At 43.6% G+C, this 26,839-nt stretch overlaps 1 protein-coding gene across 1 annotated transcript in view; it reads left to right on the top strand.

Annotated features, from left to right (window-relative positions):
• The window catches only part of MAN2C1 (mannosidase alpha class 2C member 1), a 290,720-nt gene that overhangs the window by 13,346 nt on the left and 250,535 nt on the right, over positions 1 to 26,839 (top strand). Inside the window, exons 2-3 of the mRNA XM_069222163.1 lie at positions 13,448 to 13,573; positions 23,644 to 23,767. Coding sequence (XP_069078264.1) covers positions 13,448 to 13,573; positions 23,644 to 23,767 — 250 coding nt within the window. The remainder of the gene's footprint in view (positions 1 to 13,447; positions 13,574 to 23,643; positions 23,768 to 26,839) is intronic.

Here is a 26,839-nt window from a genome sequence, read left to right as displayed (position 1 = left end):
ACCCTTCCCAATCTGGATTTCGAGCCAACCACAGCACAGAAACCGCCCTCATCGCAGTCACCGACGACATCAGGACTCTGATGGACAACGGAGAAACAACCGCCCTCATCCTCCTGGACCTCTCGTCTGCCTTCAACACCGTGTGCCATCGCACCCTAATAACCGGCCTCCGCACCACTGGTATCCTAGGACAGGCCCTAGACTGGATCACCTCGTTCCTCTCCGACAGAACCCAGAGAGTCCACCTCCCTCCCTTCCGCTCAGAACCCAACAAGATCATCTGCGGGGTACCCCAAGGATCCTCGCTCAGCCCAACCCTCTTCAATATCTACACAAGCCTCCTCGCCGCCATCGCACGCAAACACAACATCAACATCATCTCCTATGCCGACGACACCCAGCTGATACTCTCCCTCACCAAAGACCCAACCACCGCCAAAACCAACCTACAGGAAGGAATGAAAGATGTCGCGGAATGGATGAAGCTCAGCCGCCTAAAACTGAACTCAGACAAGACAGAGGTCCTCATCCTCGGACAATCGCCATCCCCCTGGGACGACTCCTGGTGGCCCACGCTCTTGGCACCGCACCAACCCCCTCGGATCACGCACGCAACCTCGGATTCATCCAGGCAAGTTAGCGCCGTCTCGTCATCATGCTTCAACACCCTACGCAAGCTCCGAAAAATCTTCTGATGGATCCCCGCCGAAACCAGAAAGACAGTTACCCATGCCCTCGTCACAAGCCGTCTGGACTACGGAAACACCCTATACGCAGGTACCACCTCAAAGCTTCAGAAACATCTACAACGCATACAGAACGCCTCCTCATGCCTCATCCTCGACATCCCTCGCCACAGCCACATATCCACCCACCTGAAACACCTGCACTGGCTCCCCGTCAACAAGAGGATCACCTTCAGGCTCCTCACCCACACACACAAAGCACTCCACAACATGGGCCCCGAATACCTCAACAGCCGCCTCTTGTTCTACACGCCCACCCGTTAGCTCCGCTCAGCCAGCCTCGCCCTCACCACTGTCCCACGGATCCGCAGAACCACCGCAGGAGGAAGATCATTCACCTACCTGGCAGCTAAAGCATGGAACTCCCTCCCAGCACACCTAAGAACTACCCAGGACCATCTCGCCTTTAGGAAACTCCTCAAGACATGGCTTTTTGAGCAGCAGTAACTCCCCCCCCCCCCCCCCTCCTCTCTCCAGCGCCTTGAGACCCTCTCGGTGAGTAGCGCGCTCTATAAATGTTCTGATTGATTAAATCTACATTGTGAAAGCATCCTTTTATCTTAAACCTTTTTGTAGTGCCCTATCTTACACTGTGTGTAATACAAGTATAAAATAATGCCCCACATATTCACGTGCTTTCTGTCATAGGCTTTGACCTCGTGGCACAAAAAATACACAAGTCACTATTCTCCACTGCACCAACCAAGATTTAATTATTTTGCTTTTCCTTTACACACAGACCTCTTCAGTGCACTAATAGATGTTTCACAATGCACTACAGTGCATTGCCCACTGAGAAACGACTTTCTTTATTTATTTTTTCATTTAAGCTGCTGTTATTTTATATGTAGCTACCTGATGGTGAAAGACTTAAAAAAAAAAAAAAAAACGTACAGAATATTTTGGGGATTATTATCACTAATTTGACGCTCCGACAGCACAAGCCTCTCATTCATGTCTGAGGCGATGCACAGCCACCCTGCATGGCCTCATAGATATGGAGAAAGGCAACGCACGCAAGCCACTGTGTTGCCTTACTTTGCGTCAAGGAGGCATTCCATGGGCATTGTGGTGGGTGTTCCCACGCAACACAATGGATTTTGACGCTGCCCTAGATTTACAAAATCACATAAACTGGAGCAGTGCCAAAATCGTACACCTCCCCAGAGCAGGCGTAATGAGGAAAATTGTTTTAATTTCTCCTTGTTTTTTCCTCTTTCTATGTGTGTTGCTATCTGCCTCACATATAGAAAGAGGAAAATGCCTCTCTGGATTGTTTTTGTGCGGGAAGGTACCCCTTCCTGCACAAAAACAATCCTGTCTATGGCGCTAGGTAGCAATTTTTGCACCAGCACAGGGGGAAAGGACAGGAAGGCACTGTATTTCATAAATACGGTCCATTCCTGCCCTTTTATATTGCCGTAGGGCAGTGCAGCAAGAAGACTTGCACCACTGCCCTACACCAATTCCTCATATATTCGGACCTTAGTTTTCAGCCACATCTTTGACCGCGCCCCCACACTACTGAACTTTGGTTTGCTAAACACTGTTTAATATTATTTCCTCACAGTAAAAATGATTTGCTGTGGAAATTGGAAACGTTTATGATTGTCAATGAGGAGTATCAGGTTCTAGAGATATTTGTCAGAGGGGATCCTTACTCCTTAAAACATTTTGAGAGGGGGTCCCAGCATCAAAAAGTTTGAAGACCTCTGGTTTAGCATGAAGCACGGTGGTAGCAACATACCATGTTTTGTTAGTCAGTAGTTGTGACCTTTTCATCTGTGTCACTGGAGTGGACGCCTATTGGCTAAATCATGTAAAGTTGGGCCTTTATACATGTTGGAAAATGGGTTATTGGTAAGGGCAGGTAAGTACCTACACTTAGCAATAGGCCACTAACCTCCACTTAGGTCCAGTTAGGTCTTAGTAAATTAAACCCAGCTCAACCCTTGGTAGCTTGGCGACAAGCGACATGGTTTAACTTAGGAGACAGAGTGTAAAGCATTCAAATATCACAAAACAGTAATTAAAAAAAACACAGGAAACAGTTTAAAAATCCAAAATCAATTTATAAAAATAGATTATATTTTTATCTTTAAAATGACACAAAAACGAATAGAATCGGAGAAGTGGAACCGGAGATATGAATTTTTAAAGAATTGTTTTCTAGCGCCTAGAAACAAAAAGCGCCAATCTGGTCGTACCTCAACCGGGGCAAAGTCAAAGTTTAAGGCCGACCGCAATGGAGCCCGGCTCGGCTACAGCCCTCAGGAGGCCTCGGTCAAAAGTTTACCTTAGGACTTAGTCGTTTTTCTGAAGATTTTCTTCAGCGGGACGAACCTGCCAGTCCAATCCGACCTCCTGGAACTCTTCCTCGGATACGAGTCGCAAGAGCCCTCGTGGAGATTTTTACCTTCGGACTTAGTCGTTTTTTCAATGTGAAAATCCTTCGACCGGGGCAAACCTGGACCTTAATCCGACGTCCTTGGAGCCCTCCTCGGATACGCTGGCTGGGAGGTCCGGGTCAACTTCCTACCTTCGGACTTTGGGGGTTATTACAACTTTGGAGGAGGTGTTAATCCGTCCCAAAAGTGACGGTAAAGTGACGGATATACCACCAGCCGTATTATGAGTCCATTATATCCTATGGAACTCGTAATACGGCTGGTGGTATATCCGTCACTTTACCGTCACTTTTGGGACGGATTAACACCTCCTCCAAAGTTGTAATAACCCCCTTAGTCTCTTTTTTTGGAGATTTTCTTCACCAGGACGAACCTGCAAGTCAGGTCGGGTCGCCGTTGAGGCAAGCCGGCTAGAGTTGCCGCGGCGGGTCGGTCCTTCTATGGAGTTTTTTTCCAAAAGTTCTCCAAACTTCTGGATCTTTTTCCAGATGTTCCTTTAAGGTACTTTTGGGGTCCACAGCTCACCCCAAGGTTCCAGAGGCTCTGAGATGCTCCTTGGGGGTGTGGACTACAACTCCCAGAATGCACCTGGCGCAAACTCCTTTTTGGCCACTGGACAGTGGTCAGCTGGTTGGTTTCTTCAGTCCTTTAGAGTGCAGTGTCCAGGTGCAGGTCAGGGGTCCAGCAGGGCAGTCCTTCTTCTTCTGTAGTTCTTCCTGGTAGGGATCTGGTAGGGAACTGAGGTGTGGGTGCAGGTCTGCCAGTTTTATCCTTGCTCCTGGGTGTAAAACAGGGGGGTCCTGGTTCTCCAATCAGGGGCAGGGTCCTTCCCCCTGTGATGACTACTTCCTGGGAAGTGTGGCAAAAATCAATCCCAGGGAGCAACATTCCTCAAACATCCATCATGGCTGAAAGTGAGTTTTGGAGGTTACATCTGGCTGAGTCCACCCACTGGTGTGGCTGAAAATCCTAAACACACCCCTCTCCTGCGCTCTCCTAATCTAATCAAGGGGGCACCTAATTGTCTGGGTTTGCAGGATGTGAGGGTGTTGCTGGGTTGCTCCAAATGTCCTTCTCTGCCTTTGAAGACCAGTTTGGCAGCCCTCCCCCTTCCTGCTTCACCATCTGCTGAGGGGAGATCTCCTCCCACAGGCACATCTCTTTGTGTGGAGCCAAGCCACTTCACACCTCATCAAGACAGCCTGGCCAGGCTGCCAGAGACTGGCCAATCAGAGCACACCAGCAAAAACACTGCAGGGCTGAAGTTGGCAACTTTTCAGGTAAAGTTTAAAACTCTTTACCTGAACAAGTTATATTAAATCCCACAACTAGTAGTTGTGGGATTTATTATAGCAATTAATTTGATACCAAACGTCTGGTATCTGTTACTTAAGGGGACTTTAAAAATTAAAATAAAGTCTCCCAATTCTAGCCTATGGAGGCCATTCACTACAATGAGGGAAAACAAATTTGGCTGTTTTACCTCACCAGGGCTTATAAAACTATTTTTATAAGGTCCCTGCTTATAGTTACATGGCACCCAGCCCTAGGGGCACATAGGGCACACCTTAGGGGTGACTTGTATGTAAACAATAAGGTAGTTTAAGACTTTGGAACTACGTTTAATTGCAAAGTCGATTTTGCATATAACTTTAATTTAAAAGCAGCCAGCAAGGCAGGCCTGCCTTTAAAATGACACTGGGCACCTCAGCAGTGCACCTATGGGTGCACTGCCTATGCTTGGGTCCCTAAACCTACATGCCCTACCATATACTATGGACTTATAGGTAGGTTGACTTAGCCAGTTATAATTAGCCTAATTTGCATACTGATTTTACACAGAGAACAGGCTTTGGGACTGGTTAGCAGTACCCAGGGCACCATCAGAGTCAGGAAAACACCAGCAAAAAGTGGAAAATGGGGGCAAAAAGTTAGGGGGCCTCTGAAATCAGCCCTGTTCTCTCACAATGCACTAGCCCAAATCATTGTGTGAGCATCGTAAGTGTATGTTGTGCATGTACGTGGCGTGTGTGGTACAGTTAGTGCATGTGAGCGAGCCAGAGTATGGAGGGCTATGCAAGCCCCTGGTCTGTTCATGTACACAAGATGGAGGTAATGTTTTCCCAAATAGTGATAATGTATTGCTGACATTCCTGAAGCTGCAGGGAGCAAAGCTAGACACTGAAGTGGGGAAAAGAGGAGACAACGCTCCTTTGGAAATTCGATTAGGTTCTTTTGCTACAAGGAGCTGCTGGGTAGTCTTCCTAAGCACTGCCATTGAGTAGATGGTGTGGGTAAAGGAGGAGTCTGCAGTCTCAGTTGTTCACCTTTTGGTTGGGCCATCCTTTTATATCTCTTCCTGATCATTGTTTGATAGTCAGGTTCTGAAAGCTCATACTGCTTTGTGCCACTGGTGGGTGCTTCAAACTGAAGGCAATCCTGATGTGAGAAACCAATGAAAGTATTAGTTGAACTATTTTTTTAATGAATTCTCGAAAACCTTTCTTTTAATGTAAAGTTTAATTTGAAATACATTTACAAAATGGAGGGTTGTCCATTATAGCCTTTAGAAGATGAGTTGGTAAAAGAAGAATTAGCAGAAGAACTGGTCTTAAGCAATAGTGAATTTTGCGCTGAGTATTTTGTTTTTTTCGTTAAACAAGCGTGGGGTAAAACATGGTATGGTTGCATTATATCACCCAGCAGAGTGGTGAACCATTCCATTCGGATGGTGGTGAATGGCACATTAAAGTGAAGTGAACTTTAATATGTATTAGCGGATTGTTTTGTGCAAGCATTCTGTCTTGCAGTGGTTCTCAAACTGTGGTCCACAGACTCCGAGGCGTGCGCTAAGCCTACTTAGGGGGAGGGGGCGGAGTGACTCTCAGTGGTTTAGAAAAATTAGTAGTATTAAGGGATCAATGAAGTATATATACATAAAGCAAAATTGAAAGCTTTAAATTGCTCTATAAATATAGAAGAATTTGAAATTGAATGTGTATCTTGATTAGTGCCAGCAGCACAAGTACAGCAAACTAAATCTAATATGAACGATTGGTGATCTCAGTAGAAACATCACTGGGTATGCCTTGTTAAAAAGAGAACAGGCGTTAAGAGCACAAAATACAAACTCATATGCTAGAGTATAGAAACCAAGCTCCAGATTTCCCAGTAAAGTTTTAATTTCATATTTATTTGTTTGGGAAATAAATATTTCAGAATTTGTGTGTTCATTTGATGTATATCTGTTTATATATTTTTGTGTGGAAGAAATTAGAATATTATTTGGGTGTAGGGGGAGGGCATAATACCCACTTTAAAGTATAATCACAACCTCTTGTGAGGGTGAACACTCAAATTTACTAAATTAGCCTGAGCGCAACTCCCTGCTAGCTATATAGCACAGCGCAGACTGATTTAACTTAGGGCAATGTGAGAAGTATGCACTCAATACCAAAACAGTAATAAAGTTGAAATGTAAAACAATAAAACTCCCAACCGAATTAGAACAATTAGGTAAAATTTAATAAATGAAATGACAGAAGAATGACAAGATTCCATTAAGGGAAACCGGAGATATTATTTTTTTAAGTTTTAAGTAGGAATAGCTTGACACAAAAAAAGTATCCGTCTGCCAATCACCTAACGCCTTGCTGGTTAAGAAACTCAGACAAGCACCATGTTTTTTACAATATATGGCTCCTACTAGCCAGGATGACCTCAACCATATTTCAGGGAGCACTTTGTTCATAATCAAGGTCCCTAGGGTAAGGAAAAGTTGAAAATGACTCACCCACCCCAAGGTGTCCCTTTATTAGTGGAGTGGGTAGGCATGAATAAAATCAACTATGTGTATAGTACTTATCATAGTGGGGTTACGTCAGGATTAATGGTCCCATGACCCTCGAAAGCTAGTTGACAGCATGTTTCTGCCCTACACTATCGGCCACAAATGGTCCTGGGCATTCATGAGGACGTAAAAAAAAACCTTTTTCTGAATGTAATTAAACAAGCACTATGCCTGTAGAGTGAACATCCAAAATATTTATTGAGCCGACTTGCCTGCCAAGTTGTGGAAGCCCACATCACAGGGCCATTACATCTGAAAACAGAAAGCAAATGCTCTGACATCATGAAAAATACAGCATATACAATGAGACAGCTATGCTGCCTGCTGATCACACACTCATATAACCCAATGACTGCATTGAGCTACCATGAGCCAGAGGTGTGGAATTCTGTAGCCCGACCCCCAGGATATATTGTTTGGGATCAAGGGCAACGATTTTTTAATTTATTTTGTCCTTGGGGCAAGTAGGCCCAACCCCTGCAGCACAAATCCCGTGGCTGCCAGTTTACAGTAACACATTATGGATCAGGGTTGGGCATTGTCTGCTGTTAAGGTGATCATGTTAATGCTATTTGAACTTGTATTTATTTATGGTTCATTAATGCAAAGACTGAGTAACTGTTGTAAGTTCAGACTGCAGAACTAATAGTGGTTCCAGTATAAAATTGTGTACACATTTGCAAAGTTTAAGAATATGAGGCTATGTATAAAGCTCCCAGAATGCTCTCTGATTAGATTCAAATATTTGCAGAAGCTTGAAAGCAAGATTGATGATTCTTTGCTTTGAAATAAAACTTTCACAAACAAATGCATCTAGGAAAAAATGTTTTGCCAAATTATTGTGGCATTTTAGGTACCATTTTTTTTTTAAACATCATTTAGTAAAATGTTGATACATGCTAGTGTTTCCAAAAAATATTCGTAATGGAAAACCAGTGTAACCAGTTTCAACAAGATTAATGAAAACAAACAAGCATGGGCAAAACCAAGAGGTCTGTCATTGGAGATCAGCCTTTTGGTTTTTGTCAATGCTTGTCTTGTTTTGGCATGGTTTTTTAAAAACTTTAATGTTATGGGAGCAGCTGGGCCCTCGTCATTATAATAAACATTGAGGGAAAAGCAAATATATATATTGGTCTCAAAAAGCACACATTGCGACAGTAGTTCCTGGCACTGAACAAAACCTGGTGTGCTGATATACTCGTCATGAAAGAGCAAAATGCTTCACAATGAAGCCAGCCGATAGAGAAAGAGATACACTTAATAAAAACAGAAGATCCTGGTTAACACCAGGCCTAAACAGATGCCCAATTCTTTAAGAAAGTCACAAAGATGCATCCATGGTATATGCCCACACATTAGTAGAGATTTACGGCTTTCAAGAATTCACAAGAAATTACAGTAAGCCAGGAAATCATACTCCTAGAAAATATTTGTGAACTCCATTTTTGCATGAGCAAATGTGCATGTGTAGATTTGCTCATGTGAAAATCTGATGAGCGTTTACAAGTTCACTTTCCCTCTAACCACATTTTTTTCCTACCACGGAAGAAGTTTTACTTCCGCCTTTGTCAAGGAGTAAATTTCCAACCTTTCTCAGTATGGTAAAAGAATAGAGAAGAGCTGGTGAAAATCCTTAAAATGTGCAAGATAGTAGGTTTGCAAAGACTCAAAAGAGCATTCCAAACCTGGAACTACTGACTACTGCTACCTTCATTCACGATATGTAGATCTGTGGAAAGGTGGTAAAATAAGGGAATTGCTAGGATTCAAATCTTATTATAGTATGAGCTCTAACATAATCACAGTGGCTATTATCAGAGCTACTATATAATAAGATTGCTGTCATAATGTGTTGCAATATAACACATGGCACAAAACGTACAAGTGGATTTTGTTAAAGGACAAGTAGATTTAAGAAACAACCTGTCCAATGGACAAGTAAATATTTTATTAAACTCCACACCCCTGCATGAGCCCTCACACATAGCACCCAATAGGTGGACACTGCAGACTATGCATTAATTAAGCTCAGGGAAGCTATAAAAAAGCACTTCTATTTCTTGAACAAACAGTACATTACAGTGATGTTATGATGGCATCTACGTACCGCTTACCCAAGTGGCCGTGCCGATTAGACTCCTCAGGGTGCAGGATACGTTACGCCCTGTAGTCACACTCTATCATTATAATGGGTTTGAAAAGGCCAGTGAATGAACACAACGGATACACCACAAGAATGGTAATCTGAAACTAAGCAAAAGAAGGCAGAGGTTCAGCCCCAGCAGAGAAACCTTGTCTGCCAACATTGCTCACTACTCCACGGCTCCCGAAATCGTGGTCGCACCTACTCTGTGCCGCATTCCTCACTCACTGCACATGAGGGGCCTGTGTTGGCAGAGATATGTAGCCCGAGACGGGATCCCACGTCTCATTCCAATTTGCTCACCTGTGACTGACTGCATCGGTGGTTCACCGGTGGTGGCGTAGCCTGTATGGCGTAATCTGTGTGGAAGATGGGACACGTAGTCCCTTACTTAAGAGGGCAGCAGCTGCAACACCCCCAATATAATTATGCGCAGGTTCAAAAGATGAATGAGCAATGAAAACTGGGTTTTATCTTGACTTATTTCCTGTGCTTTCAAAGCTCAAGGTCAAATGTAAGGCTATGTATTCTGTCAAATCTCTGCTTATTGTTTTACCAAGGAGATTGATGTTTACTTTGCCTTTTCTCTGAAAATTGAGAAGCTTTTGTGAACTGAACTATGTGACAATCTTGCTGGTGTACAGGTAGTGTAAAAGGATAAGCTATAAGATGTAAACTCTTTAACACAAAAAAATTATATATCTTTAAATGAAGTGCACAAATATTTCAAAATATATCCGCAATTAGGAAAGCACAAAGGAAGCACATTTTTTGTAATTCTGAAGTGTAATGGAAAAAAGGTTGTAATAAGATCAAAATAAATCAAGACACTTTACTTAATGATGCACAAATGATAAATATTCGCTGAAACCCAAATTCCACCTAGTAGCTTTCATTCAGTATAGAGTTTTATCAGTACAGCTACATGCTTATGCAAAGTTAGTGCTCATTTCAATGGATGATGTGCTGCCTGTAAATTACTGTGCTCTCACACCCTTGTTCAGTAATATATTTGTGACAATGTGCTCCAAAATGCACAGCAGTCTATGCACTACACCATTACCACTGTCCTGGTGAATGGGAGTCTCATTTTCTACTCTTATTTGGTGTGTGGCACTTGAATTTTCATAATCACTTTGACCTTATCGATGCAACAATGATACTAGCACCCCCATGCTGAGTATTGTTCAAGCACCAGTATTTCATACTGACTGCAATGAAGCACTGGTCGGCAACACCAGCCAGGTGTGAGATTTTACCTTCTAACTTTAGTCCTTTAAGTGTGTAGTCTGCAACAGGAGTACACCACTAAGCCCACCCTCCAACCCTGTGCCCCCCTCCCCAACTTGAGGGAAACTCACAAGATGTCAGACAGAGGCAAACAGCACAAATTGACACTGGGCAGCTGGACAGTTGCAGGAAAGTCCTCTTGTCGTTTGTTTTGCTAGAGCTTGAACAGGAGGTCAGCCTCATGACCCCTGGAGTCTGTATCTTTGTCCTGGGTACGAGAGGCCAGAACACATTCTTCAGGGCTCCTCTCTGGTCACAGAGACAAGATTCAGCCATCTTCTGATTCTTCCACAGGTACAGCAGTATTCTGAAGTGGTGCCTGAAGCAACATTTATGCTCGACACTAGCTAGTAGGTGCGAATGACTTCTGGGAACTCCCTAACTTATGGGGTAAAATGATTAAGAGCCGTTTGGCGGTGGGTGTGAAGTGTACTATGGTAATCCTAGTGTCCTCCCACATCTAACATTAAAATCCAGTTTGGGAAAGGCACTCTACCTACAGTAAAACTCTGCAACAGAAGTTCAGTAGAACAAAAGTAGGGGTTTACAGCAACAAGACAGTGGATACACAAGAATTCATTTTGCATCTTGTTTGCCTTCCTTTCAAGTGTACTCCAAAGTGTTTTATGTAAACCCATCAGACCTGTCAAGGAGGGTTTGGCATTTAAGTAGGATTTGATTTTGTAATGTCAAAAGGATGCTCACAGCCCCCAGTGCATATTCTGGGGGGTTCAGAGAAGTCATTGCTGCCCATTCAGGTCAGCCTATATTTTGTTCCTTTTCCACACCTACTCAAATGCTAATTACTGGTTGGCAGAAGTGTAGTAAATGTAAATGGATCCTCTTGGAACTTCAGGCGGCAGGGAGAAAAAGGAAACTTTCTAAAAGTTATTTTTCCTTAATATTCTTTAAAATTCTGACTTTGCCATTGACTTTGATTTTTTAATGACTTAGTCAATGCTTTTTAAAAGTCAGACCTCGGAGAGAGGGGGAGAGTGAAGGCAACGGTATCAATGCTAAATAAGAAAAATGTGGAGTCGGACCAGCTAATGAAAAAATCTACACACACTAGACAAATGTTTCTCATATAGGTTCTATGTAGAAAGGTACGGTTCAAGTGGGGCGAACAAGTTCTTACTGATCAGCAGTCTGTGTCGCCAGATTAATTATAAAGCACATTGTTACCAAAAAGATGTTCTAGTACTGCCTTGCACATGGTGTTGTATCAAGTCCTTATAAGTTCGACAAAAGCTTTTGAATAAGATCCATTTATTGGCAGGGAGCCAGTACAGCTCACTCAGAACCAGTGACATATGGGTCTTAGTCAGGGATTGGATAGTCTGTGCTGCTAAATTTTGTAACAACTGCATTTTACCAACAATACAGAAGAATAGTGCTCTGCAGTAACCAGCCCTGCTAGAGAAATAGCATGTACATGTCATTTGACAGACAAGTTAGTAGTCAGAAGCTGCCTCAAGTAGCAAAATTAAAGACCCCAAAAATTACTCGATTAAGGTGTGTCATCAATGTGAGTGAATTGTTCATAATAACTTCCATGTTTTTAGTCTCTTTGAATGGAGTGGGCGATGTTCCAAGCTGTGTGAGCCATCAGTCAATAGACTAGATCTCAGAGGATCCACTAAAATGTGGATTTCTATATTTTCTGAGTTTAGCTTCAAAGAATTGTCTGACAGTTAAGCAGCCACAGCTGTCAGAGAAGGTTTCAACGTTTTCTGCATACATCCCCTTGCATCTCATAGGTGAAACAGCAAGTGCGTGTCATTTGCATAGTTCATGAAGGTGAAAACTACAATCCCTGAATCTCTCTCCCACCATCATTCTATAACCCAGCTTGCTTTTGCCCGTATCCGAAGGGATTTTTCAATTTTTCATGCCAAATTACAAAAAAGTATATATCAATAATCAAGCAAGATATTCGTACATTTGCACATTTCTTTTTACAGACAGCTGTGTACTAACACGTACTTAGGCGCACACATTTTTAGCTGTAATGTTTCATACTGTTCTTACTGTTACTGTCTATTATTTGTTGCATTGTGAACAAAAAGTGTTATTATCCAATTCTGTAGAATGCTTTTTGCAACGCACAACAATGCCATCTAGTCCTACTCTATGGCCCCCATATGCACATGGGTCTTTGGACACTCGGGTGAGGTTACCCATTGGTCTGTGTTTGTGGTTCCAGGGTATAATGTAATGCTTCTACCCTGTTGATACTGTTTACTTCCTACTGTGGATGATTGTACTGTAGTCATAAAGACTCTCGTAGCTGGGTCTGCTCGGAAATACCTGGATGCACCACTCCTGTGTATCACATCACTGTACTGAAGAGGCTTTACTCTTCTTGATAAGGATGACAGTAGCGATTGCATATGTATGGGAGGGCAAAGGGCATTATGTACCCATGGATTGTTGTCAGATGCCTTTGCTAAAGGGATGCAAACATCAGGTATATTTTTGGGAAAACTGCATTTAGAGGATTTAAAGAGCCATTTGAAGAATTGGAGAGAATGAAAACATGATAGATGGGCCCAAAGGGAACAACGATACAAAGGAAATACATAATCTCAACTCCAGCCATCTGATGCCACTAACTCATCACTTATGGAGTGTTGACTAGCTTCTTACCTGAAAAGAAATGAGTTGATATGAAGTTTAAAAAAAAGTCAGTGCAGCCACATCTTAAGACAACCCAATGCTTCCTTTAACTCAGCAGCAATAATCCTAAATCTTTCTTTTCAAGGTGCTCTAAACTGTCCTAAGAAAGACGTTTTGTACCCTCACTTTTCAGATAAGGTGGAGGCTGCTTTCCATTATCTAACTTTTGTTATGTGGCCCCTGTGGCTTCCTTGACACTGTACCGTCCATATTGAATTGTGACAAATTATCTTCAGGTGGAGGATGGGCAGGGCAGGCAGCAGTGGTTACCGCGCCTCTTCTAAACCCAGACCCTTTTGCATCTGACATGGATTTTCCTTTCTCTTAGACTATTTGGAGCCTTGCATCCGCTGGACTCTCTCGCCTACTTTCTGACCCCAGAGAGGATTCCATATGATGAAGCACTTCGTCAGACATTCCAGGCTGCCCAGGTTGGAGACTCGTTTGGACCTACGTAAGTGCTTTACTTGGGGGTGAGGACTTAATTTAATGGATAGAAATTTGGGTAACATTACTGAAAAGAAATGTATAGGAATTTGAAATATATAATACAGATGAAAAAAGCAGGGAATATCTCCATACCCACATTATAACCTTTGATTTTTCAGTGTTTTTATATATATTTTATAGTGCTGTCTGCGGTACATTATAAGCATATTTTATATATCTTCCTTGACCGTCTTGCTTAAGCAGTTAAATCCACCTTGTAGTGCTGGTGCAGGTGCACGACCCAGTTATATTTATGCCTTACCATTTCTTGAAATAAAGAACGAGCACTCCAGAAATTAGCTAACTCACCACATGTATTTAGTGCAGCAGTTGACTCATTTTGTCTCCAAATTATGCAGCTTGCGGTTAGCTGCATGGGATGTTGATTGGTTGCATCATGTCACCAATGCACACGGCTGATGGCCCTGTTCAGCAGGAGTTGACTGCTGTTGGAGAGTTGAAGGCATGCCCTATAGGAAGAACAAGCCTGGTGCTTTGTTGACAACAGTGCGCAACAGAGATTTGCCGTCTTTGACGGGGGCTTATGTTATAGAAGTTGGATGTAGTATATCACCATACAAAATCAGAAATTTGCGGAAAAAAGTTAGTTAAGTAGCCATAACAGTGAAGCTATGGTTAGCTTTGGTCATAATAAAGCCCGCATGAATTACGCGATTCTGCTGCTGCATGGATTACGCATAATTATGATATTACCACGTACGCATAATTGTGATATTATCACATTTGCCACATAACGTAACATTTATAAATTTGCAGGTTTTACTAGAACTCTTTCTAGCTTCAACTGATCAAAAGTACCACAAGACAATAAACACCACATGTAGTTTGCTCAGATGAGGATCATCTTCAAATGTTGACAACTTACCTTTCAGTTGCTGATTGCTGTATTCAGGGGTTAATTCAATATTAATGAAGTGAAGCTTTACTAGTGCAGCATTAATACTTGTGAAATTTAAATAAAAAAATAATTAAGTAGTACCTCTACAGATTTTCACATATTGTGCCTCATAATTGTTCTTTTCTTTCTGTATAATTTTGTCTGTCCTGATGAATAATTTTGATTCTCCACTCATAATTATAGTATCTGGAGTCATAACAGCTCAAGATAGATGTAGTTACTGAAAAAACTACAGCTGCAGAGAAGTTTAGGATTGATTCTAACACTTTAACATATGTTTGAAAAGCCTCTGAATTTCACTAAGACACAGTTACAGTGATATTACGGTTAATAAAGAAAACCTAAAAGCTAATAACATTTGCAAGTTATGGTTAATGCCGCAAACCCTAACTTCCACAGCATCCATGCAAACTATTGCTCGAACACCAAATGTAATCCCCATGGGCTCACCTTTGATGTGATAGGTGAAATTATATCACATTTTCATTACACTGTGACTCAGACAAATATGAATGCAGCACCATTTATTGGAATACATGTTTTGCAGCATGAATCCTTTTCTGGATTCACATGCTGTGCATTGTTCCGCCATCTAGTGGTTGGGTCCGGAATTGGCTCCACCCCTTCTTTTTTTTTTCTCCTTCCCCCTGATGATGTCGACCACCATTTGGTGCCCTTTTGCATTGTAGCCATCTTCAGATTCTTTTGTCCACCATTGGGTTTGGAAGCAAAAAGAGAAGCTTCAAATTTGTTTTAGAATGTCAAAGAATCCTGAAAAAAGGTGAAGTTTTTGGAAATTCGCCAAACTAGAGACAGATAGAGACCAGTAGAGAGAAGGGAACTGTCGCTCAGGCACCCGGGCTGGGTACCCTGCTGGAATTTGCACATGGCCAGAGAATTTAGCAGGGTAGGGATCATGGAAAACACCCTCTTTAAATGCTGCCTGATATGCCCCCACAAATTTGCACAGCATGACCCACACAAAGTTTGTAACTTCTGTCTGCTAACAGACCATGGGGACAAGGACTGCAAGGCCTGTGCCGCATTCCTTCCGAAGACTCTCAGGGTGTGCTGAAAACAGAGAGAGGAACACCATGCAGCAATGTACCGCCAGAAACCACAGGCGTCCCTGAATTTTATGGGCCTTCCCATTGATGTTGAAGAGCATGTCGGGGCGCAGAACCACCCCATGGAGGATCGGACATAGAAATCCTTGAGGGGGATGCTGAGAAGAAGTACGCGGCAAAGAAACCAACGAACAATGTCGAAAAGTGACCTGAAAAGGTAAAAAGATGACAGAAAACTATTTAGGCTAAGATTCATGAGAAAGAGTTGCACAAGACAGCCCCAACATCCAAGAAGACAGCGATCGAGGGTCAGCCGCAAACAAAGGAGGCCCAAAGATCCCAGACCAGGGATACTGATGATGTAGAGCGTTGAAACCGACAAAAACCACCACACCAAAAGAAACCCCTAAACCGTCAGAGTAAGATCTGCCTACTCCGATAAAGAGACCATCTTCGACACAGGAAGAAACCTCATTTGTTTGAGTAGACTAATGTTTGCTGCGGGCATTCACAAGAATCTAGCCCACGTACCCAAGACGTCTAGCCCACATAACATAGGACTTCTTTTAGCTTACTAACAGCTTTGCCATCAGGGCAGGAGTGTTTCTCAGTTTGTTTAAACACTCAATTTTAATAAATATATTGCTAAACCATAATGTGGTAAGATATTGTCATCTACACCCAGTAACCTCTCCACTAATTTTCAGCTTAACTGATAAAACTATATAGTGTATTAACAATCTTTAAAAATTGGGTTTCAGAAAACATATCCTTTGCACATCAATACAAAGTATTCTGATTTGTTATCATCCTATTAAAATAATGTTTTCATCATACAGAAATATGAAAAGGTGCTTTCACAACTACTGAAATATATTTTAAAATGTTTGCACAGTTGACTTAGTCATTTAAATGTTGTGTGTTAGGAAAAACTTATGCAAAGCAACTTCTAGGCAGATTAACGAGCTGGGCCACGGAACATCAGATCCTTCCTCCCCTCCAGGCAGGATTTCGATCTTGAATCAGTACAGTGGACCAGGTCTTTAGGCTAGCTGTGCTGTTCTGGAAATACACAGCTCTTGCAAAACAACCCTTATATGTTGCTTTCGTTGACTTGAGATCAGCCTTTGACCTGGTTCCAAGAGAGAAGCTATGGGAGGTGCTACACAGAATAGGGACCCCAGCCAACCCAATTCAACTCCTGAAACGACTGCATAAAGATACATATGTGCAAGTGAGATGGGTCAGCCAAGGCGAACTAACAGACAAAATCCCCATAAACAGGGGTGTTCGCCAGGGATGTGTGCTGGCACCGTTTTTATTTTCTATTTTTATTAATGAGGTGGTACAAGCCCTGATGGCATGCCAAAATGATGCTCCCACCCTGTGCGCTCAGAAAATTCCAATCCTTCTTTTTGCAGACGATTCCCTTCTTATCTCCAAATCCCCAATGGGCTTACAAACTCTTATAGACGGATTTAATCTATTCTGTTGGGATTATGGTCTTGAGTTGAATCACAAGAAAATTAAGCTAATGTCACTTCACTCTGGAGTGCGGAAAAAATGCACCATCCGCTTAGATGGCGATCTCTTAGACAAGGTCAGCTCTATCGACTATTTGGGTGTTAGGCTAACTGATAATTTGCACTGGGCAGAACAGGTTAATAAGAGTGTTGGTCTCTTGCAGCATAGTGTAGCATCTATCCTGAGCTTTTACAGGGGTACGACAGCAAAAACGGTCTCCCCAGCAATAAAGATTTATGTTGCTAGGGCGCAGGGAGCTGCTGTTTATGGTGCGGAGGTCTGGGGCTTCTCCAATAGTAACAGGCTAACTATTGGAGAGAATAACTTTGCAAGGGCTCTATATGCTTGCACTCCCAGCACTCCGTTGATTCCATTTTTTTTAGATCTCGGCCTGAGAAGGATAGCCGACCTAATTATTTTAAGACCACTTCTATACTGGGTAAGGCTATGGACTGTCCCAGAACTGGATGTTTACAAGACCTCACTTTTAGATCTGCTAAAGTGTTCCAACTCAGCCTCTATCCCTTGGGTCAAACATGTATCTAGTTGGTTCAGTAACTTGGGCCTAGGAGACTTTTGGGAGAAACCCCACAATCTCGAAAGTCCACACCAAAGTGTTGAAGCGTGTATATTGGTCCTATGTATGGAACGACTATATAAGTCGCAGATCTCATGGTAGCCTAAAAAATCTTTTCATTGACATCAAATGGTACCCGCAGTTTGAATCATATTTAGACATCATACCTGACATTTTAGGCAAAAGTCTATATGCTAGATTTCACTTTGGGGCCCTGCCGCTGATGACTTTGATGTGTAGATGGGGTATGAAAACAGTAACTGATATCTGTCCCGTGTGTGGTACAACTTCTGAAACAGTTGAACATTTTATGTTTTTCTGTCCTGCATACTCTTCTTCAGGTTCATGCGTGGGAGATACCTGTTTTATTATACTGTTGTTATTGTTTGCATGGGGGAATTAGTCTGGAGACTGTAGATCTTCCTGGCAGAAGGGGATTTGTTTTCATATGCTTTTTCCATTCTCTCTGGTTTTCTATATCATGTTCTTTCTGTAAATCTATGATGACGTGCACTTGGGAGCAGCAGTAGGGGTGGGTGTTAGGGGTACATGATTCTTTCACTGGGGTACTAGGGCCTTCAGACCTGGGGCGCGATATTTTGATGTCATGCTTTCAAAAGCCGAGGTAGATGAGAGAGAGACAATAATGCTCAGACACTATAACACATGGGTGACCAACAGATCACCTCTGTATCTCACTACAAATTGTTGACATGGAATGTGTGCTGTATGGCCTCAATCACAAAGCACTGTAAGATACATGCATACCTCATATGTCGTCATATCCACGTGGCGATTTTACAGGAGATGCACCTTATGCAATCAGCACTTGATGGGATGAGAAATAGGTGTATGTCACTGCCTCATCTGCCTACGCAAGAGGTGTATTGGTATGGATCGCTCCTGGCTTCCTTACATGGTGGATTCACGTAAGATTGACACACAGGGCAAGTTTGTGATCCTAGAAAGACAACTGGATGACCTTACTCTGGTAATAGCAGGGATATATGCCCCAGACTTTGGTCAACTGGCGTTCTGAGATGCCATTACGCCAGCAATGTTGCGAGATCCCCAAACACCGGAAGTATGGGGAGGAGACTACAGTTGTGTGCTTAGGGATAGATAGCCCCCCTCTGTTGCAGGGTGTGGCGTGCATCCTTGTGACATGCTGCCTCCAGGAGTGGATAATCCAAGATAGCTTGTATGACACTTAGCGCCTACACAACCCCACGCAATGTGAATACTCTTATTACTCTCTAGTACATGATATTCATACCAGACCAGATCTCTTTCTATGTGGCAAATATCTGGGCGGGAGGATCAGAGGGGTAGAATACTTTGTGCACACCCTCTCAGACCATTCTCTACTGTTGTTCACAATGGCATTGTGGGGGGGAATCAATCTAAGATCTCTAATATAGAGGCTCCAGGCGGAGGTCCTTCTTGTTCTCCCCTACAGGAAAGATCTCTCTAATCTGCTCCTCGCCTATTTTGAGCAAAATAACAAAACAGCCACGTCCAAGGTAAAACAATTGATGATGCACCATGAAACCCATTAACAATAGTCCAGTTCTTTAATTTAAGTCCATTGAAATCTTCTCTTTATTCATTTTTAAGGACACCACATATATATTACATAGCAGACAGCCAATGCATTTCGTCCTTTAAAACAGGACTTCTTCAGGGCTATTTAATCTATTTTGTTTCAGTTCGCCACATTCCCACAGTATAGTCCATCTAACAATAATATCAGTCCTCCATTGTCAGTACTGTCATTGATATCCATCGGAGTGACAGCAACTGTTACTCCCGTCATTCCCTATTTCCTTAAAAAACTATCTGATATATAAGGAAAATATAAGGGGTTTGGTGCAGTGTTTTATAGCCCGCTGTCATTTATCAGCCACGTCCAAGGTGTTGGAGTGGAAAACCCACAAGGGCGGGACCATTGTCTGGGAGCGTCATGGGGTGTCTGTAAGGTACTCGCAGCCAAGCTCCTCCAACTGGAGAAGATGAGAGAACTGGAGATTGAGGCAGTGCACCAGCCCTCCTGTTTGGGCCAACTGCGCTCTCTGCGGGGGAATATAGAGATACGAAGACACGATTAGGGTGCCTGTGATTACAGATGTCATCTGGCCATGGTGCGTGCTGAAGGAGACCGATCTGGCAGATTAGTAGTGTGGCAAGTTAAAGAAGATGTTCATAGGCAGCCGATAGGAGCCCTACGATTACCTGACAGTGTGGTGGTAAATACGCAGGCAGCCATCAACACTGCATTTAAGGAATATTACAGGTCACTATAAATGGCAATGCCTACGCCCTCAACAGACCTTGTGCGGACATATCTCCGTGGCCTGGCACTGACCACTTTGTGGATGGCCCTCAGGGAAGAACTAGAAGCACCTCTGCAGCTAGCTGAGATCAAACTAGCCATACAACAGATTTCCAGGACTAAGACCCCAGGCACTGATGGTCTCCCCTTTGAATACTATGCAGCTACACTGGCACCTAAATTGTTAGCGGTCTTTAACGAGGCTCGACAAGTGGGTCAATTTTCGCAAACCCTCAGATAAACACTTGTGCTGGTGCTACTCAAACATGACTGGAAATCGTCTGGATGTCCGGTCTTATTGTCCTCTATCACTATTTAACTTAGACCAGTGGTTCCCAACCTTTTGACTTCTGTGGACCCCCATTTTATCAATACTGGAGCCCGGGGACCCCCACTGAATCATTATTGGAACATGGGGACACCCGAGGAGTCATTACTGATAGCTGGGACCTAATATTATTGATATAACTCCTGAATATGGCAGGGGATTCTGTGCAGTATCGCTGGACATAGAGAAGGCCTTTGAAACTCTAGGATGGGAATTTCTCATGGCCACACTTGTCCAAATGGGTTTCGGCCCCATTTTTGTGAGTTCGTTCAGGACTCTATATGGGAAGTCAACCGCTTGAGTGACCACAGGCATTACTATTTTGGACGCCTTTGATATTCAAAGGAGCAATAGGCAGAGCTGCGCTTTATCCGCTTTACTGTTGGTCTTGGACATGGGACCCCTGGCATGCAAACTACGTCTTCAGGCGTGGCACTGGGGTATGCTGGATCATGGGGTTCACCATGTTATCTCATTACATGCTGAGGATGTGTTGGTGTTCCTCCGAGATACGCCCTCCACGTTACCACTTTTGATGGACTTAATGTATCACTTCAGGGAATTATCTGCTCTGAGGGTGAATTGGGACAAGTCATGTATGTATCCGATGACACAAGTACCGTCGCCGGAACAAACTGGGTAGTCGACTGAAGTGGTGCTACGACACCTTCAAAAACTTTGGAGTGCAGATTTATCATACTTCTGAAGACCTTAGGGATGGCAATCTTGGCAGGGCCGTGAGGGGAATGCGGAGGTCTATTCCTTTTTGAACCTCCTTGCCACTGTCCCTAGTGCGAGCACATGAGTAAACGGGGGCATTTTGACATTAGGAGACCTTATGGGAGGGGAGCCCTTATGTCCTTCCATGACCTCAGGGATGGACGCACAATACCGGTAGGCCACTTTTTGATACATTTTGAGGTCCAGCATACATTACTAGCTACATGGGGGCGGAGGGGAGAGAGCCTGCATGCTCTCAGATACTACACACTTTACTTACATATGGGGCACACGGCTTGCTATCACAAACCTATACACGGCCCTACACAATGTGTAAAAAATGTTATTTAACCTAAACCAGGATGCAAGGAGTTAAATATGAGCAGCACGGTAAAATCACTTTCTAGAGTTCTATTATGAGAGTTGTTTGCAGGGGTGTTAAGTAATTGTAACATGCAATGCAGGAAGCCCCAAACAGTGTATTTCTTTCATGTCAATTTTGATGTACTGTGGCAATTAACTGGAATGTATCCAGTAGACAGCTTTCCCTGCTTTCAATAATGCAGGATAAAAGGCGAACCACTCCGGGACAGTTTATGCAGAAAACTGTTTGTTTATTCCACAATTCTTGCAGAAATCATTGTGTTTTGACCATTAGGGTCTTGTTCGAGTAGCTCGCCTTTTTTCCTACATTAATGTGGGCAAAGCTTTCTACTGTGTATTAAGCTGGGCGCTGAGGCTGAGCAGGGAGTCCTTATGACTTGAAAGATGTTTCTTTTGCCCACAATGTTGAAAGGCGAGTGTTTTTTAAATGTCACCAGAACCTCGAGGTGGCGATACTGGGCGAATTCACACGTTACCCATTGTGTATTCTTTATATTACATGTTTGAGGCAGATAGCTTGAAGAGGGTAATCATTGTCAGTGAGGGAAATGTTTATTTAAAATATTAAGTGAAATACTTGACTTTACTGTTTGCAATAAAAAGGAGGGAGTTATCTGTAATTATGAAGGTATGAATATAGAATTTTAGAGAAAAACTCTTTGCGTTTTTAACAAACGCAGCCTGCTTGTAAATGGGATAGGTTGTTGAAGCTGTTTTTGCCCCGGTACATCTAACAATGGGCACTGATTGCTACCAGAATGTTTAGGTTATTTTAAACTTTTATGAATAGATTATTGATAAAGCAATCAACATTGGTCAGGGCCGATGGAATGATGCAATACTGCAGTGTTTACTGTACAATTATGGGTTTACTGTATTTACCCCTTAATTTGCTGCATGATTAGCAAATTTCAACAAAAACTGTTGTTTCTAGCTCACGTAGATTATAATTATACTGGCAAAAACGGTGCCACATGATGCATAAATTGCTTTTTCATCCCACATAGCTGAGATAACCCACATGCAAAATTAGGTCTTCCATTGCCGCATAATCCTAGCAGCCCTGGCAATGGTGTAATTTGAGCTTGTAATGCCATCAAGGGATTCTGGTGACCTTTGGCCTTATGTGACCTTTTGGCTTATAAATGTCACCTTAAGCCCACGATGGCAATATAGGACCATATTACACGTTACTTGTTATCTGTGTTTTTTTAGAATACATGAGCTATAGATGTTACTACTCTCTAGAAAGATTTAAAGCCTTTGAGTTCATCTGTTTTGTATTCATTGTCTGAGAAAGGTGTGCTTTTGTTGTGGATAATGTCCTTGCATTTAAAATGTGTTTTATGTCCCAGTGTGTATTATGATGTCAATGTTTAAATGCAAAGCACATTGTAAGGAAATTAAAAATGTATTCTAAAATGTGGTTTTGTTTTGTAGTACATTGACACTATAGAGTAGATTTAACAAGTGTAAAGCTATCTTTATTTAACCACCGACTCCATCTTAACCACTGACTCCATATTTTGTGCTTAGATTAGCTTCAGGTGATTGCTGTCACATCGGTGGCACAGGATTTTTTCCACACCTAGCTTGTTTTCTACATAGAACGTGTTTGCACTTCTTCCCACCGGCACCGGGTTGCACTCTGCAGTAACATAACATGGTGGATGTGGTCAGTAGACGTGATAAGACAGTCTCTGCTTCGTAATGTTTTCAGTGTTTTCATTACGGAAAAGTACTGCTCCTCTGTCTCTGGAATGCGCATCGGGGCAGGGACCGTTCCTTTGCGTGTTTTTGACGCAGACCAGAACAAAGAGAAATATGAAAAAAAGTGCAGTGTGGGGCAGAGTAACATTTTGCTGGCTGGAGTCTGCATTTACAGTGGTCATACTTATTCACTGGGGATTCAGTGGTAGCAACAAGGATGGACCTGCAAAGGTGAGCTTCTCAGTTGTGCTAATTAATGCTCTAAAACATGCAGTATTGTTACAAAAGCTTTGTTTTTATTATCACTGAAAGAAAAGAAGTGCAGTGTTATTTAACTTTTTCATGTGTTTAGGGAAGCTAAGTATCCTGCATATCAATTTAGAACTGTGAATTATACAATCAGTTAAGTCTTCAAGCATTGATGTTTGCCCATTAGCGCCTTAACATTGCTCCTTTGTGCACTTTGTATTTCAGGTGGTGGACCTGCTGGTTTAAAGTGGGACTAACTATTCCCATGGACTGGACAGGAAAAGAAGTACATCTCTTGTGGGAAAGTGATGGCGAGGGATTGGTCTGGCGGGATGGGCTGCCTGTGCAGGTAACTCCAGTGAAGAACAGGATGAGGTTAACCTATATATCTTGTTAATATTAACATGATGTTTCATGGGATGTGCATTGTCCATAAGTAAATGATAATATTAGTTTGATCTTATCATATGTTCTGCTGCCGTTTTGTGGTTTCAAAGGTTTGTAAGCAGCAGGTGTTAAAAAAACAGCTAATTTATTAATACTACGTGGTTGTTTGGTGTGGTAATGCATGAGTTGTCTAAAATGATGTACAAAGAAAGTGCTTACTTCTGGTGATCAGACATGGATGGCGACACAGCAATGTTGCAAGTTAGTCTATAGCGCCATATCACCTAAACCTCCTTAACATTAAAGCTTAGATATGAGCTCATCCCCTCATCTCTTTTTTTTTTTTAAAGGTTGTTTTTATTAACATTTAACTGTTGTACATAATCAGTTCTGTTTATGGCATTAACATACACTTATTCATACACTTATACAAGCCGTGGCGACTTCCAAGAGTAATCTCTAATAAATAATTTGCTGCGGTCCTACTCAAAGTTGGTGCCCAGCCTCTGCGTGGTCCCAGCTCCGTGCTTAATCTGTGTATCAAATGCATATGTTCCTTTATCGTGTATCATGCTATCGTTCTCTTGGCCACATACTATTCTTATGCTTAACTCTAAACCAACTACATACATGATGGTGTATCGTAGAGAGGGTAAGTACTGACTACTAGTCACTTGGGTACGGGCTAGAGGTCCTCCACCCAGTGGGTCGTCAGGCCCTCTTGCTGTCTCTACAACTTCTTTTCTGAACGGCGGCTTCACCAGGGGGGCTAGGGTGCTCCCTTCACATACCACCCCTTACAGTATCAGCTGGTGCCATCCATGCCTGCCCGCTATCCCCTCTGGACTCTTCATTCATAGCCCGCTTGAGGGAAGCAGTCCGGTTCATCCCTTTTATGTTATGGTTCAGTGTGTCACTCCTATTTCGGTTACTTTCTCTTCTTGTTCTGTGTCTGCCCCTAAACCTTCTGTCGGGGTTCCTACTTCCCAATCCCTACGCTCCCATTTGGACAATGCTTCCTCCCAAATCAGTGCAATGTGCGTTTGGCGCACTCCTCGAGCCTCCTCACGCCGCAATACGTGCAGTTTGGCCCTTGCCCACTTCGACACATCCCGTCTCCAATCCTCTATGGGGTGGCCCCTTGGCAATCTCCAGCCTAGCGTAATCCGTCTCCTAAACAACACCGAAGCCAGGTCAAGGACTCGGTTGCTTACTTTCCCAAGGGTTGGCCCCGGATACAAGCCCAGCAGGCATACAGAAGGGGCCAGCTCCAGGGTGGCGCCCAAAAGGCCCTCCAGGTCAGTCAACGCTGCCCTCTAGCTCCGCAGGAGCTCGGGGCAGTGCCATAACATGTGGTCAAGGTCAGCATCCACTTCGCCACATCTGGGGCCCCCTCTTAGCTCACCTTCGTATATGAGATTCAGCTGGTGCGGGTGAGGTACGTCCTGTGAGTATAGTTATACTGTATGTATCGAAGTCTTGTATTTCGTGAGACCACCCGTGGGTATGCCAAAACTTTCCTCCACTCCGCCTCCAACATGTCCCTGCCTAGTGTCTTTTCCAATCTCTCCCTCAGTGTCTGCAATGGGTCCAGTGTGTCGTCATTTTGGGCCTCAACTCCGGAGGTTAGCAGTAGGTGCAAGACCCGGTGTGTAGCAGGTTCCGCATTGACCGTGCGCCAGTGTTCCTTTATGTGATGTAACAGGTATTGGTGTAATAGGAATTGTCCAGCTGGTATTCCCTTTTGATCAGTCATGTCTGTGAAGGACCTCAGCACCCCGTCCCGAAAAAGGGCCCCTATGGTCTCCACCCCAGCTTTCGACCAAACTCCCAACCCTGAACTCAGCAAGGTGCCCTCCGTGGTGCCCTGAGTTATCACCGACAGGGGCAGTGCCGCAGAGTAAGGCGGTCCCACACGGCGCAGGTATCTCCTCCAGCAAGACAGGGCTACCCTCGTCATCCTGCGCCTCCACTCGCCGACCTATCATCTGTGCTCTGATCCACTCTCTATTCTTCTCGCCGTTAGCAGTGTACCTGTCTAGCAGACCCTCCCCAGCGCACCATCTGGAGATCCACTGCAGCTGACGTGCCAGATAGTAACATTTGAAATCTGGGGCTCCCAACCCCCCTGCACTAGTCGGTCTGCACATGATCGCGGGCGCAGTGCATCTGCGGCCTCCATCTCAAATAAGGTCCCTGAGAAGGCTGTTCAGCTCTCTGAACCACGTCAGAGGTATTAACGCCAGTAGGTTGGTGAAATAGTAAAGGAGGCGGGCAGCATAATCATTTTAGATAACGACACTCTGGCCATTATGGATAGCCTAAGAGACCGCCAGAACCCCTCGGATGCCCGAAGCGAACGGAGCACCCTCCCTACGTTACCCTCGCGAAGTTCCTTAAGGTCATGGAACACCTGTATGCCCAAATACTTGAAGGTATGTTGTGCCCATACCATATCCTCCGGACAGGATGAGGAGCGCTTACCTCCAGCTATCAAGGGGAATATAAAGGCCTTGCCCCTATTGAGGCGCAGGCCCGAGAGGCCTCCAAAGCGGTCCAGACTAGCCAGAGCCCACTGCAGCCCCGATTCACCTTCCCTTAGGTAGATTAGGATATCATCGGCATTGAGTAAGATAATATATTCTTCCTGTCCCCATTCCACTCCTCTGCCCCTGCCCTCCATCTGTAGCCGGGCCGCCAGAGGCTCAATAGCCAAAGCAAATAGCAATGGGGATAACGGGAACCCCTGCCTAGTGCCCCTACATATGGGATAAGCCTCTGACACCGTCCTGCCCTGTCTTACTCTTGCCAGGGGAGCTGCGTATAGCAGGTCCACCCATCTCACCCATCCTTCCCCCAATCCCATTCGGAGAATAACATTCCTCAGATAGTACCATCGACTCGAGTCAAAGGCCTGCTCAAAGTCGATCGCGCAGAGCTCCCTGCGGGGGCCTTCTCCTCACGTGGCATATGCAAGATGGCAAAGAGGCATCTAAGGTTTAGCGAGGTATTGCGTGCCGGTACAAACCCGTTT

The sequence above is a fragment of the Pleurodeles waltl genome, chromosome 3_1 (assembly GCF_031143425.1).
Source record: "Pleurodeles waltl isolate 20211129_DDA chromosome 3_1, aPleWal1.hap1.20221129, whole genome shotgun sequence".
NCBI lineage: Eukaryota > Metazoa > Chordata > Amphibia > Caudata > Salamandridae > Pleurodeles > Pleurodeles waltl.
Note: the sequence above shows the minus strand (reverse complement) of the source record. Positions and strands in the feature narration are given on the sequence as shown.